Source organism: Miniopterus schreibersii (assembly GCF_964146895.1).
Source record: "Miniopterus schreibersii genome assembly, chromosome: 10".
Lineage (NCBI taxonomy): Eukaryota > Metazoa > Chordata > Mammalia > Chiroptera > Miniopteridae > Miniopterus > Miniopterus schreibersii.
In genome coordinates this window covers 20,740,732-20,755,639 of record NC_138110.1, presented here as the reverse complement: position 1 = coordinate 20,755,639, position 14,908 = coordinate 20,740,732, and the positions used below count along the sequence as shown (strand labels likewise).

The window sequence follows — 14,908 nt, the reverse complement described above, 5'->3', positions numbered from 1 at the left end:
GAAGGTGCTTCAGATTATTAGGTCCATTTTGAAAACAATGAGGTCCTCTGCGACAATCACTTTAGTCTTTCTTTTTATCAGAGATTTCTGTTGATCCTTTTGTTGGTAATCCATTTATGTCTGCACCCTAAAATGAAAAACCATTTTAGAGATTATTAAAAGACACTCATTATAAAGAGATATTCTCTTTGAAAACAGTAGACAAACTTCAGAATGAAAAAACCCTGCTTCTAGAATTGTGTAGGATGGCTTAGTGCAGTTGAACACAATTGAAGTTGAAAAAAACAAGCACCAATGCTACATACTAAATATTCATTTTTTTAAAAACTTCATTTTGTTAAAAAAAACAAAACAAAAAATCTCTATGATCTTTCTAATTAAGTCTCCTACCAAAGTTATCAGCCAGTGAAACTGGCTTATTTTAGTATCATCTCTCCTTGCCCATTAACTATTTACCATTTCTCTCACCAGCCAGGAAATACTGGTTATTATCTTGGCCATAAGGCAAGGAGCAAATGCATTAATCAGAGGCCTAGTTTAAAATTTTAGTTTAAACCAAACATTAATTATTAAAAAACACCAAAAAATACCCAAACTCCCTATTTTATTTTTCAAATTATAAGAAAAAGTTTATTTAGGAAGTTACAAAGGTAGGCCCGGCTGGTGTGTGTCAGCGGTTGAGCATCCACCTATGATCCAGGAGATTGCAGTTTGATTTCCAATCGGTGCACATCCCTGAGTTGAGGGCTCAATCCCCAGTGGGGGACCTGCAGGAGGCAGGAGATCAATGACTCTCTCATCATTGATGTTTCTATCTCTCTCTCTCTCTCCCTTTCTCTCTCTAAAGTCAATAAAGATATATTTAAAAAACAAAAAAACAAACAAGAAAGTTACAAAGGTAGTAGAAGTGAGCCAGCTGGGCAATACAAGTTCAGGAAACAAGTTACAGAAGCAAAATAAGGGCCCTTGGAATTTAGGAGAGTGAAAGGCAAAGGTAATTCATCTGGGGAAAGGTGTAAGAGAGCCGAAACCCCCTATTTTAAATATTTTTTATTGATTTTAAAAATATAAATATCTTTGTTGATTTCAGGGAGAGAGAGAGAAATATCAATGATGAGTCATTGATTGGCTGTCTCCTGCATGCCCCCTACTGGGGAACAAGCCTGCAACCCAGGCATGCGCCTCTTCCCGACTAGGAATCAAACTTTGATCTCCTGGATTGTCAGGTTGATGCTCAACTGCTGAGCCACGCTGGCTGGGCGATTTTTTTTTTTTAATGACAGAAGAAGGTAGAGGGGATAGAGAGAAACATAGACAAGAGCCCTAGCTGGTTTGGCTCAGTGGTTAGAGCATCAGCCTGAAGACAGAACCGTCTCTCTGTTTGATTCCAGTAGAGAGCACACACCCTGTGGCTGGCTCAGCCCATGTAGGGGTGTATGCAGGAAGCAACCAATAGATGTCTGTCTCTCTCTCTCCTGCTTCCACCCTCTCTGAAAAGCAATGGAAAAAATATCCTCAGGTGAGGATTAAAAAAAAAAAGAAACATCAATGAGAGAAACATCGATCAGCTGCCTCCTGCACATCCCCACTGGGGATTGAGCCCAAAACCAGGGCAGGTACCCTGACCAGAAATTGAACCAATGACCTCTTGGTTCATGGGTGGACACTTAACCACTGAGCCACACCAGCCAGGCACCCCCTATTTTAAAAAAGAAGGCTATTGAGACACATTGATGAAGCTTCTGGTTCCAAGGACTTGCCTTTACAAAAGCCAAGTATTTTACCTGGATTATACCACCCCCCTCACCCACCCTTCCTTATTTGAGGCATTTTAATGTTCTTACCTTATAGTCTAGTTTGCCTTTGCTTTTATCATTGGATTCTTGCACAGCTTTTCTAGGCCATATACGACTAACAAAGGGGGAAATCAAAGGGTATATGTATGGCTCCAGGAACTTTTTGTAGACCCAGAGCAGAACTGGAATGACGATACAAGGAATGCACACCATTGTGCCAGGTAGGAGCTCCTGAACTGCTGAGACACACAAAGAAAAAACAAATTAGTTCATCATAGATTAATGACTAAAGGAATTTACCTAGATTAAGATATTTGAAAGGCTATTTCTAATTGAACAAAAAACTTAGGTCATACTATTAGCTAAAAGTAAGAATCTATTAAAGATGCTGCAATCTGCAAGGTAAAGGAATAACAGGTGGTAGGCATGAAAATAATAGTGAGGTTCCTGCCTCCAATCCACTCTCACTTCTCCCCAACAATAAATTTAATGATAAAGGAAAGACACCAACATTTGCTAGGTGCTAAGCAGTTAAACACTTTGCATAAACAGTTGGTCCTCTGTAACCCCAGGTTTTACATTATGGAGTCAACCAATCCCAAATCGAAACATTTGGAAAAAAAAAATCCCAGAAAATTCCAAAAGCAAAACTTGTATTTGCCATGCACAGAGCACTTCACTGAATCCATGCAAATGAAGTGATGTGTAGGCCTACTATAGCCTGTTTACAAACACTATACCATTTTATATAGGGGATTCGAGCACCTGGGGACTTCGGTATGGAGGGGTGTGGTGGCAGGGTGTCCTGGAACCAATCCCTTGAGGATACTGAAGGACAACTGTATAGCTCATTTAATCAGAAACCCAGTGAAGTTGGGTACCCTTGCTATCTTAATTTACAATAAAGCAAAGGAAGGCACAAAACATTAAGGAACTTGGTAATTATGACTTAACTCCAGTTTAGTGTGAGTATAATGGTCTGATCACCTTCAAGGACAATAATGATTAGCCAAACCTGCAATGCTAAAGGCAAATATTGTAATATGAAACTCTCTAAGAGATCACTTTGGAAGACCCCTAAGCTGCAAACCCACTTGCCTTTTCCAGGTGACAATTCTCCCTTGATATAATTGCTTTTATTTTTAATGACAATTAAGGTATACTGTGTAATAAAAATTTTATTAGTGTATTATTATTATTGTAAGTAAATTGTTTATTTCCAAAAATTAACACATCTAATTTCCTTGATAATTAGAAATCACTTTGGAATTTCTCAAAATCAGCAATTTCTTGAAAAAGTACAAATATGCCCTGGCTGGTTTTACTCAGTGGTTAGTGACAGACCCATGGACTGAAGGGTGCCGGGTTGAATTTGGGTCAGTTGCCGGCTTGTCCCTGGCCCTGGTTGGGGTGTGTGTGGGAGGCAACCAATCTATGTCTCTCTCTCACATCGATGTTTGTCTCTCCCCCCCTTCCACTATCTCTGAAAAGCAATGGAAAAAATATCCTCTGGGTGAGGATTAAAAAGAAAAGAAAAAGAACAAATATTACTTCTACAATATACTGTTAAACCAAAGACTTTTAAAATTTACAATAATTTTTAATCCCTTAGAGTAGGCCTTAAAAACTAAGAAGCTTCAGAACACTGCATAAGGCTAGTAATGCAAGATGTTAAAATTTCATCATGACTACACTAAGGCAACTTAAAATTATTCACAATACAAGTGAAGAATGGCATTGACAATTCAATCTTAATGACTTTTAAATAAATTACAAGAGCTATAGATAAAAATCCAAATGTACATCAATGAATGACGATCTATTTTACAAAGAATGTATAACCGGATTCTTTAAAAAGGTCCCCTAGTCAAATTAAAGTAACAATTTAAGAATTTACCAAAATATTTTAAAGCCAAATGAATGGTGATTCTTTTTTCACTGATTTTCTTTCTTTTTTAAAAAATGTTTTTTATTGATTTCAGAGAGGGAAAAGAGAGAGAGAAACATCAGTGGGCTGCCTCCTGCACACCCCCTACTGAGGATCAAGCCGGTAACCCAGGCGTGTGCCCCCACTGGGAATGGAACCTCAATCTCCTGGTTCATGGGTGGATGCTCAACCACTGAGCCACGTCAGCTGGGCTTAACCGTTTTTCAAGGAATTATTTTTGGTCACAAACATTTAGAATGTGATCTGGAGAGACTTAAGAGGTGGTTTGGTTTAGGTGTTGCACAGTCTTAAGAGGTACCACTGCATAGCAATCAAGTGGACCGGCTGGCAGCTGCCTTGATTTGAGATCTGCTTTCCCTACCTTCTATAAGGTGTTCTTGGGCAAATTATTTAACCAGTCTGTGCGTTAATTCCCTCATGTGTAAAATGTAGACAATAAGAGTACCTACACCTCACAGGGATGTGGATTAGATAAGTTAATATGCATACAAAGCTCACAAGAGTGTCTGCATATATTAAGTGCTATTACTTAAAAAAAAAAGCCAAAAGTTGTGACCTGTCCAAAGTTCACACAAAGGTAACAAGTAACTAGAACTGGTTAAGATCAGAATTCTGAGGTCTGGTTTCCTAGCTCAAGGCTCCTGTTTCTACCCCGTCCAAAGACACAATGATTATGTTAATTCCCCTCCTACCTAAACTTCAAACTAAACCAATCTTTCAAAACAACTGACAAGGCTCTGAGCACTAAGCTAAATTGATGTTTGGCAATCCCTCCATCATAAAGATTCATCGTAATTTAATTGTGTTTTAAGTAAGTACATACACATTGTGTTTTCAATAAACTCTTGAGAAAAATACTACTAATCAGTTTTGTCATAATTATGGCTTTATCAAACTTTTCAGCTCTCTTCAGAATGGAGCTACTGTATTTCATCTCTTAATCTTCATAGTGATTCTTCGATGAGTTATTTTACATCATACAGTGGAAACTGTGGCTTAGAAAGGTCCAGAAGGTGGCTATGATAAAATTGATAAAATTATCATTTTATTTAATCTCTACAAACCAATTCTCGGATGCTACAACAAAGTAAGCAAGACGGATTAAAACAGTTGGAGAGGAATTTTCTTTCATTTGATTTAATCCAGTACAACAGAATAGAGAGGAAAAGTGGAGGCTCTATCAGAAGCCGGGCAGGTGGAGTGGGGTACGCCACCTCCCTGTAAGTAACCCAGTTGGGCACATGATTTTACTGGAGACTAGAAAGAGCAGGGCAGGTTGACTGAGAAACGACGCTCGAAAAGACAGGAGAGAATAAGGGCGAATGGTGAAGAGAATAGAAAGGGGAAGGAACCGACAATTCAGGCCAAGAGAGAGAATAAACGTACATACAGGGAAATGCAGAAACGAGGCCGGGCGGGTGGACGGAGACGGAGGGCGAGATGAAAGGGGAGGGAGGACAGGCCACGGCGGGGCGTTGGAGGGCTAAGCGGGGTCCACCGTGAGCGCGCACGGGCCGCGAGGCCCAGCGCAGAGCTGCGACGGGGCTCGGTCAGCGGGAACCCGGTCCGGAGCCTGCGGAGCAGCCGGCAGCGCCGAGGCCAGGGAACCCGCCCCATTCCCCCAACCCAAAGCCCCAGGCCGCCCGACCCCACTCACCAGCGACCACCAAGCCCAAGAGGAAATGTCCGCACTTCCGGAGGGAGGGACCTGCTGCAGCCGAGCCAATGGACACAGCAAAAGGGGCAGGTAAACCGGTGCCTGCGTCAGCCTGACGACACACAAGACGTATTGGTGACGCCGGGGCGGGGACTAGGCGGTGCCTTCGACTCCGCGCCTTAACCTCCAAGCCCGCGGGCGAAGAGCCGAGCTCCCCAGGCACTCCCATGCACAAGCGCGCTGCCCCGGCCCTTAAATACTAGGCAATTCAAAACATCGATCCAAGAAATAACGCCTGTGCCAATGGTTCACCACCATAGGGAAGGTCACTCCACTTGCAAGTTAGGCAGTTTTCAAATGGAGTTGTGCCTAAACCATCCTCTCCTAGTTAAAAGGGCATTAAATTCAAAAGCAGGACAAATGAAGTCAATTTTAATTGGCCATTAGTTTAAAAGAAATAACTGTGCCACTTCACTCCCACTACAATAGCTACCAGTGTTGAAGATGTGGAGAAACCTGGAACTGCTAGTGGTATTTGAAAATGGCACAATTGCTTTGGAGTCTGGCAGTTACCACTTCAAACAGCAACTCCGGTCTTGCAGTATACCTAAGAGAAATGAGAACATGCCCATACTAAAATTTACAAAGGTGCACAGAAGCACCATTTTTGATAGCTTAAAAAAACCCCAAATGTTCAACTAACACTCTAAGTCAAAGCCAGTGGCAATGGGCCACATAGTGTGATTTCTTTCATGAGATATGAGAGCAGGCCTACCTATAGGTAAGTGGTTCCCTAGGGCTGGATGAGAGTAACAGCTATCCACTGCCAAGGTTCCTCTCTGGGGTGATTAAAATCGATTTTAGTGATAGATGCACAATATACTAAGATCCATTGTACTGTGTTAAATCTCAATAAAGTGGCTGGAAAATTTCAGAACTTCCCATGTTCCAATTCCATCTTAAGCAAAAAAGCAATACATCCAAGACAGCATGTCTGTGAACCAAATTAATGGCAGAGGGCAAACAGAATAATCTGTTTTAATTCTAATCAGAAGAAAACGTGTTTGACCACTTGAAATATATTTACTAATAAAGACAACCAACATTACTTTCATTAGTATTTATTTTATGTTGATTTTACTCCCGGGCCATAAGCTTTTGTTTCTTCAGTTTCTTCTGGGATATCTGGGGATAGAAAAAAATAAAAAGGACTGTTAAGTCTCCTGAAGAAACACCCACACTACCATCTTTAAAAAAATTAAAAAAAAAAACAAAAAACTTTATTGGTTTCAGAGAAAGGGAGAGGGAGAAACATTAATGATGAGTGAGTCATTCATCGGCTGCCTCCTGCATGCCCCCCTGGCTGGGGATGGAGTCCACAACCCAGGCATGTGCCTGGACCAGGAATCTAGCCTCATCTGATCTCCTGGATCCTAGGTGGATGCTCAACCCTGTAGTCACACCCAGGTGGGCCACACTACCATCTTAAAGGAGTAGGTCTTAGCTCAGTGAAAGAACTGGAAATTTCAACATAAAGGGAAAGAAATGTTGTATGAAGGGAGGGACAGGCAGGAGAAAATTAGAGTAAGTAGGGAAGGAGAGTTTAAGCTGATGTTCACTGAAGGCAGGGACACCCAGGAGGATATTTAAGTAACAGTATCAATACAAGTGAAATCTATTACGTTGAAGGGAGGATTCTAGAATCACTCCCAGCTTCCTGGCTTACAAAACTGAATGGGAACATGACTATAGCTAACCAAGCTGTAAGATACATAGGAAAGTTGATAGGAAGAGTAAATCATAAGAGTTCTTATGATAAGGAGATAATTTTTTCTTTATTTTTACTGTTTTTATGAGGACCTACTGTGGGAATCATTTCACAATATAAGTAATCAAACCACTATGCTGCATTTCAACTTATAGTGATATGAAGCAATTACTTATAATAAAAAATACTCACACTGAATTATCATTTCGTGAAAATAGGCTTATTAGATTTGGGGGCATTTTTGGACATGTTGCATTTGATGTGGCTATGGACATCTAGGTGAGGACCTCTAGTAGATAATCAATTTGATGTACTGAATAGTACAAAGTTATGATTCACTATTAGTCAAGAAACAAATAAGACCCATAAAAGTCAAAATAAAATACAAGGTTGCTGGTTGCTCAGAACAGTTTCCTTTCATGGTTATTCCAAAGGTGTCCTAAGTTAGTCATCACAGCAACCACAAATCTAATATACACTGAAACTGAGCAAAGACTAAGTAATTTACCTTTTTCTTCTGTGCAACCTCCTCTTCTGGTTTAGGAACAATCTGCTCTTTTTCAGTAAGGATCATCTCAATGTGGCAGGGAGAACTCATGTATGGGTTAATCCGCCCATGAGCTCTGTAAGTTCTACGTCGCATCTTGGGAGCTTTGTTCACCTGGATATGCTCAATGACCAGAGAATCTACATCTAAACCCTAAGAAGGGAAAGGGAACATACTCAGTTAACACATTTATCTTAACACCATCATTGGAAAATTAAGTCTCTGCCTTAATAAACTCATTTTTGAAAAGCAATCCTTAAGAACTTAAGTCACATATTTATTCAAGCAGTTGCTTTAAACGATTCTAAATGTCCTCATTAAATTAAATCTAACTACCAAAATTCAGTGTTAAGCGCATGTTAAAGATCATTAATAGTAGCATCAATTCCTAAGCTTTGATAATGAACAAGATTTTGTCAGCATGGCTTATAGCAACTACAAGGGTTACAAGCCAACCTTGGCCTGTGTGGCTCAGTTGGTTGGGCATCGTCCTGTGCACGGAAAGGTTGTGGTCAGGTCCCATGTCCAGGTTGTGGGCTCAATCCTCAATGGGAAGCGTGCAAGAGGCAGGTGATCCATGTTCCACTCTAACACTGATGCTCCCCTCTCCCCCCCCTTCCTCTCTCTCTAAAAATCATTAAAAATATATTTTAAAAAAAGAAGGGTTACAGCCAAAGATCAAAAGGGTGACGGATAATGCCCCAAATGGATAAACCTGTGTTTGCTGACTGCAATGTTTTAACTTCTAAGTGAAATTTAACATGTCTCTCCATTAAGAATGTAGGCAACAAACCACATTAACTATTACTAAGGCAATAATTTTGGTACTTGTATTTGTTTCTTTGCAGTAGTGTTTTATTGTTGTATAATAAATCTGGACAACAGCAACATTAATTGGCCAACCATCTAAGTTGGATACACATAAAGATGTTAATGCTTTGGGTACCTTAAGTTCAGCATTGCTCTCCGCGTTTTTAAGCATGTGCAGCAAAAATTCAGCACTCTTTTTGGGCCACCGACCCTGTGTCCAGCCCCACTGTTTCGCCTGAAAGAAAATGAAGGGAGGCTATTAGTCATTTCTCCTGATTTAACAATCAAGATTAATCTATGGCCCACTCTCCCTCGTGGGAGCATGCCCACACCTTTCTTTTCCCCCTCTTCTTCCCCTACAGGCATGCACCTCCTAAACTCTAAGGGACCTCACAGAGACTTGCAACCAGGGAAGGAATGGCCAGCAGCGGCTTGTCCAGGGCTAACCTCCTGAACCTGTCCCCAATGCCCCCTTTTCTCTAACTTTCCAGTGAGCTGACAGCAGCCCTGCCTAGTCTCATTTTGCTTCTTCTGTCCCAAGTCATTCCTTGTTTTACTCTCCCCAGCTTTAATAAATGTACTAAAAAAAAAAGACTTTATATTCAAGGTTGCTCAGAACATGTTTTTTTTTCATGGTTAATCCAAAGGTGTCCTAAGACTGTCATCACAGCAACCAGAAACAGCCTGATTAATGATCTTAGCCATTTCCATCCCATCCCATCCAGTTACTTTCCCTTACAATTTGTCTTTTCAAATAGCAACCATTAGTTCTCACCTGGGCACACCTACCAACTCCACCATTGTAACGACGGAATGGCACACATTGCTTCTGTAAAGTGACATCCTTCAGATACTTGGTAGCTTTTCGAATATGCATACCCTTGATGGCCTGGGCAGTTTCACGAGTGTTCTAAATATAAATATAAACTGGGAGTTAACCATATTAAAGTATCACAATTTAAAAAAAAATAAGAATCTATCTTTGACTTCAGAGAAAGGAAGTGAGAGAGATGAAACATCGATGATGAAACAGTTGTCACTGATCAGCTGCCTCCTGCATGCCTCTGACTGGGGATTGAGCCCACAGCTGGGGCTTGTGCCCTGACTGGGAATCGAACTGTGATCTGCTGGATCCTAGGTCCATGCTCAACCACTGAGCCATGCCCACCCAGGCAAGCACCACAATTTTTAAAGTAAACATTAAATTCTCGGATTCTCAAAATGTCAACATATATTAACAGCTAAAACCTTCCATTTTCATGGGAGCTGGGAAAAAAATCTGTGATTAAGGGCCAGGGAGGCTTGGTTTGAACCTCAGGAAAACTGAATCCTTAATCTATTCATTCACTGTGATGTTTTAATTCAATCATCTTGTTAACTACAATTATGTGTCTTATAGCTTGATCCACACACTAGGTTCTAAAGTAGTTCTCTGGTCATTACACACTGATAATATCTAGAAGGTGGCTGCTCAGAATTGATTACTTTTCACGGTAAATCCAAAGGTGTCCTAAGGAAGAAAACACTGCAGCTACCTTTTCAGAAAGGTAAAAAAATGCTCACCAGAACACTCAAAACAACTCTTTTAGAGCATAACTATGATTCACGTACCTTAAAGTGAACACGAAGATTTGAACCTCTTGACTTGCATGCTAAAAAATAGAGAACATTTCAGTTAATTTTGGGTATCTTGTTTCTCTTACCCCCAAATAAGAAATATGTAACTCTTGTTCACTTACATTTTGTGGGGTTTTCTGGGTCAAGTGAATAGCGAACCATTTTCAGAGGTCACCTGGAAGGGAGCAGTATATCTTTCAATACATATTTACACAGGAACTTATACAGTTTAAATCTGTATTAAATGCTACCAGCAGCTGCTCAGAGAGTAGTTGTTTTCACGATTAATCCAAAGGTGTCCTAAGAAATGCCATCATCGCAGCCATCCTTTTCTCCATCCAGTGCTTTCTTTCCCTTTGCATTTACCAGTAACTGCAGACTGCGGTGCCGACACCAGACTAAGGGACACGAACGTCATCAGCCCTCTCTTTGATTGAAAATAAGCCTGTTTCAATGCAACTCTGGATCCTTCGGGCGTGAAAAAGAGTCGGGGCACTGGGGTAGCAGAACAACTACAACCGTCAACGAGCTCCCGCTCCATAGAAATCCCCTTTAATCACACTTTGTAAATAATGGTGTCTTTCCACTTTTGTGCCCTAACCAACGTTAAGGTAGCTAATTTGAGATACTCCTCTAAAAATAAGCTTCGACCTGACTTTATTCCTCCCAAATTTTCTCTCATTGAGGCCACAAACGCGCCGTGTATTCGGCCATCACTCACCGCAAGACACTGGACCTCCAGAGTAAGAGGCAGCACCGACCACGGGCTTCCCTTCCCGTACCCCCAAATCCCCATTCTCTCCCATCGTGCCCCTTTTCGGGCCGCAAAGGCCGCAAGGCCCCGGGCCCCAAGTCGGGCGCTCCTACACTTCCCCCCGGAGAGGGGGACGCTGCCTTCAGCGACAAATCAGTAACCGCAAGAGTTCTCCTCCCAGGGGCCTCGAGATTAGTGTCCCCGGGGCCAGGATGGAGATGATGACCAGAGGATTCAACACTCGAAGGGAGACCAGAAGAACGACTCACCTCTGGCCGCTTTCGGGAAGAGGAAGAGCAGAGGCTCCTGGGAGAATTCATGAAAGCACAATGTCTCGCGAGATTTTTGTCCAAACCAACGAGATTTGGGGGGGGGGGGGGAGGATAGTAAGGGAGTGTGAAATATGCTCTAGAAAATCTTAAAACGAATTGCCTCACTAGGGACTGTCTCAAAATTCTCCTTTTTTTGGATCCAGAAATAAAGTTAGGAATTTTAAATATCAATCAATCAAAAACAGGTTTGTCATTCTAGGACAGGATCATGTATTATTACATATAAACAAGACATTTATTTATCAACACTCATTAGGTTTGGTTACGTGATTAGATATCCCTGAAAGTGATTTGTAATTGGAAAATTGAGAAAATGCAAAAGCCCTGCCGGGCGTGGCTCGGCGGTTAAGCATCGACCTAGGATACAGGTGATCGGGGTTCGGTTCCGGTTGTGGCACATGCCTGGGTTGTGGGCTAGGCAGCCGATCAATGACTCTCTCATCATTGATGTTTCTATCTCTTCCTCTCCTCCTCCTTTCCTCTCTCTGAAATCAATAAAGATATTTTTTAAAAAATGCAAAAAATGGGATGTAATTATAGTAATCAGAAAATTCTCAGGATGACAATATCATCCAGTCACTTGACTTGGGGTGGTAAAAGCATAATACAATATACAGAAGATGTATTATAGAACCGTACACCTGAAACCCATATAATTTTATTAACCAATGTCACCCCAATAGATTTATTTTTTTAAGTATATGACCCAGTCAATTGTACTGCAACTTGTGTAAAGAATGTGCTAAGTAAGGATCTGGTTCGAGAGTGGAATCTGGTTCCCCACTGTCACTTCTTGATCTGCACGTGGTGGAGAAAAAGCTTGGGCATTCCCTTCCCTTTCATGAAGTCATTGGTGGTGTAGCACTTAGCTTTAGGTCTTCTATTTCATGGCATCATCACTCTAGGCAGATTCAAACGCCAAGGGAATGAGACTCTGGCAACATTCTATGTGCTTGATTCCTTGACCTCAAGTCTAGGGACCTCAGTCCCAGGTTCCTGCCTGCACTCCACTCACATTGCCAAAATGATGGATTCCATGGTCTTTCCTCAGTAATTCCCATCCCCCACACCTTCAAGCACAGGCTGAGAACTCCCAAATTAGTATCTCCACTCCACATGTCTCCTGAGCTAGCCTCAAATATCAAACAGCTCTCAGGACATCTTTCTTGGCAGGCCCCCAAGGCAAACATTTGAAACCTAAAGTGCCTTAAACAACTCACCTCCTTCCCCAGTTTCTTCTTTTCTGTTGCACAGTAATAATAATAACAGCCAATGCTTTAAAAAGCTTACTAAATTTCAGAAACTATTTCAGGGCTTTTCAATCAGATACATTTTTTTTAATTAATCCTTAGGACAGCTGTAGAAAGAGATACACTATTATTTCCATTCTATAAATGATGAAGTTGAGGCACAGAGAAATTAAGGGACTTCCCCCAAAGTCCCACAGCTCAAAAGTGACATCTGAAAGCAAAGACAAACCCAGTGACCAAGTTTGTCATCACTTGGTGTTCCTGCCTCTCCCTTGCCTTGGCCAGTGGCTTTTCTGTACTTTCAAACCAGAAAGCTAGAAAACAATTTTTATTTTTCTTGCCTTGGTACACACAAGTACTTAAAATCTAGATTACTGCTAGAGTCTTCTAAGTGGTCTTCTGACCTTTATTTTTCCTAATATACCCTCCATATTACTGACAGAATCATTTTGCCAAAACAGCTGCCAAAAAGACCACTATTTTTCAGGTTCTTTTTTTTTCTTTTTTTTTTTCCTGTGGTTCCTGTTGCAAATTCCTGGGGATGACTTAAGAGCTCTCTATGATCTGGCCTGTGCCATCTTCATCCCTTATCTTTTCCCTACACACCTCAATCCTATTCTTTCTGATTTTAGAGAGAGAAAGATCAAACCTATAGTTGAAAGGTAGACCTGATACCACTTTTGATTTTGTTGTTGTTTTTTCAATCCTCACCTAAGGATATTTTCCCATTGCTTTTCAGAGAGAGTGGAAGGGAGAGAGAGAGAGAGAGAGAGAGAGAGAGAGAGAGAAACATCGATGTGAGAGAGACCCATTGATTGGTTGTTTCCATCATGTACCCCAACGAGCCTGCAACCAAGGTATGTGCCCTTGGCTGGAATGGAACCCCTGACCCTCAGTCCTCAGGCCGACGCTCTAACCACTGAGCAAAACCAGCTAGGGCTACATTTAATTTTGTATCAGAATTGGATTAGACTAGAAGGACTAAAACCCCTTGAGATTATTCCTTTTGAGAGGAACGGTTTATCTTTTAAAGCCTCAGTGATTTTTCTATAAAATTTGAATAAGTTTTTGTCTTTTTGTTTTAATCCTCCCGTGAGGATATTTTTCCTATTGCTTTTCAGAGAGAGTGGAAGGGGGAGAGAGGGAGAAACATCAATGTGTCACATCGATTGGTTGCTTCCCTCAAGAATTGAGCCTGCAACCAAGGTACGGTACCCTTGGCTGGAATCGAACTTGGCACCAATTAGTCCAGGGGCCTACACTCTAACCACTGAGCCAAACCGGCTAGGGCTAAATAAGCTCTTTAAACTTTATTTGATATAGATATTTCCTACAATCTGTTGTTTGTAAATTGAAAAATTTTAATTGTATTATATTTATTCTGCAGAAATCTTAATTATTAAAACAATGGGGAACTACAAATAGGTTTAATTCTTAACAATTAATTTATTTGTTTATTCATCCATTTAATGAATATTTATTTATTTAAACTTTAAAAATTTTTTTTTCATTTTTAAAAAAATATATCTTTGTTGATTTCAGAGAGAGGAAAGGAGAGGGAGAGAGATAGAAACATCAATGATGAGAGAGTCCTTGATCGGTTGCCTCCTGCACACCCCCGACTGGGGATCGAGCCCACAACCCAGGCATGTGCCCTGACTGGGAATCGAACCCCGATCACCTGGATCCTAGGTCAACGCTCAACTGCTGAGCCACGCCTGGCCAGGCTAAACTTTTTTTTTTTAATGCTTTTATTGATTTCTGAGAGAAGAAGGAGAGAGATAGAAGCATCAATGATGAGAGAGAATCATCAATTCGCTGCTTCCTGCCCGCCCCCAGCTGGGGATCGAGCCGGCAACCTGGGCATGTGCCCTGACTGCGTATCAAACCCTGACCTCCAGGTTCATGAGTCGATGCTCAACCAGAGTCACACCGGCTGGGCTAATGAATATTTATTGAACATTTATTATATGCCTGCCAGTGTGCTAGCTGCTGAGCTATAACAGGTACTAGAAGCGTCCCTAACCTCAAGGAACCTACAGTCTTGGGGTGACGGTAGGTAGTGATGGAAGGATAGGGATCTAGTTGGTGAACAATCAATTAGAATACATGGTGAAACTGCTGAAGCAGGGTGAGCACTGAGGACCTTATTAATAGCACGTAGGGTGGGAAAGCTTCCCCTGAGTAGATGACATGGCAGCAGCTCCATGAATGGCCAGAGGAGTTAGCTGGCCACAGGAGTGAGAGGGAAATGCTACTCAACCGCAACGCCACGCCGGCCGGGCAGTGAACCTGACCTTGAAGGATCATATTTGTCTGCAAAGAAGTTTGAAGTTTATCTTAAAGTCAATGAGAGACTTTTGAAAGCATTTAAACCCTTTGGGGATGGTTGAGGTGACTTGATCAGATTCACTTTAAAAAGGATCACT

The 14,908-nt window shown here is 41.4% G+C and overlaps 2 protein-coding genes across 4 annotated transcripts; both read right to left on the bottom strand.

Moving 5' to 3' along the window:
* LOC308563298 (UPF0729 protein C18orf32 homolog) lies at positions 1 to 6,425 on the bottom strand. 2 transcript variants are annotated; one of them, XM_081150236.1, is made up of 3 exons: positions 5,402 to 6,425; positions 1,845 to 2,035; positions 1 to 127 (listed from the first exon to the last, which is right to left on the bottom strand). In XM_081150236.1, the coding sequence occupies exons 1-3, from the start codon at positions 5,628 to 5,630 to the stop codon at positions 62 to 64; spliced, it is 486 nt and encodes a 161-aa protein (XP_081006362.1). In that variant the 5' UTR covers positions 5,631 to 6,425; the 3' UTR covers positions 1 to 61. The 2 variants fall into 2 exon arrangements, with proteins under 2 accessions (XP_081006362.1, XP_081006363.1); XM_081150237.1 differs by having other exon boundaries at positions 1,845 to 2,032.
* Positions 6,426 to 6,506: 81 nt separating this feature from the next.
* On the bottom strand, positions 6,507 to 11,230 carry RPL17 (ribosomal protein L17). Of its 2 annotated transcripts, none has more exons than XM_081150233.1 (7): positions 11,167 to 11,230; positions 10,266 to 10,318; positions 10,138 to 10,178; positions 9,302 to 9,436; positions 8,663 to 8,761; positions 7,678 to 7,869; positions 6,507 to 6,586 (listed from the first exon to the last, which is right to left on the bottom strand). In XM_081150233.1, the coding sequence occupies exons 2-7, from the start codon at positions 10,303 to 10,305 to the stop codon at positions 6,539 to 6,541; spliced, it is 555 nt and encodes a 184-aa protein (XP_081006359.1). In that variant the 5' UTR covers positions 10,306 to 10,318; positions 11,167 to 11,230; the 3' UTR covers positions 6,507 to 6,538. The 2 variants fall into 2 exon arrangements, with proteins under 2 accessions (XP_081006359.1, XP_081006360.1); XM_081150234.1 differs by having other exon boundaries at positions 10,865 to 11,176.
* Between the last annotated feature and the right edge of the window lie 3,678 nt (positions 11,231 to 14,908).

Excerpts from the sequence above, each read along its gene's own strand:
- RPL17 (XM_081150233.1), bottom strand. The coding sequence starts at position 10,305 with ATGGTTCGCTATTCACTTGACCCAGAAAACCCCACAAAAT. Across the intron at positions 8,762-9,301 it reads GAGTTGGTAGGTGTGCCCAG|GCGAAACAGTGGGGCTGGAC; the intron begins GTGAGAACTAAT and ends ATTTTCTTTCAG. Across the intron at positions 7,870-8,662 it reads AGAGCAATGCTGAACTTAAG|GGTTTAGATGTAGATTCTCT; the intron begins GTACCCAAAGCA and ends TTCCCTTCTTAG.
- LOC308563298 (XM_081150236.1), bottom strand. The coding sequence starts at position 5,630 with ATGGGAGTGCCTGGGGAGCTCGGCTCTTCGCCCGCGGGCTTGGAGGTT. Across the intron at positions 2,036-5,401 it reads CTTGGGCTTGGTGGTCGCTG|CAGTTCAGGAGCTCCTACCT; the intron begins GTGAGTGGGGTC and ends TGTGTGTCTCAG. Across the intron at positions 128-1,844 it reads AAGGCAAACTAGACTATAAG|GGTGCAGACATAAATGGATT; the intron begins GTAAGAACATTA and ends TTTTCATTTTAG.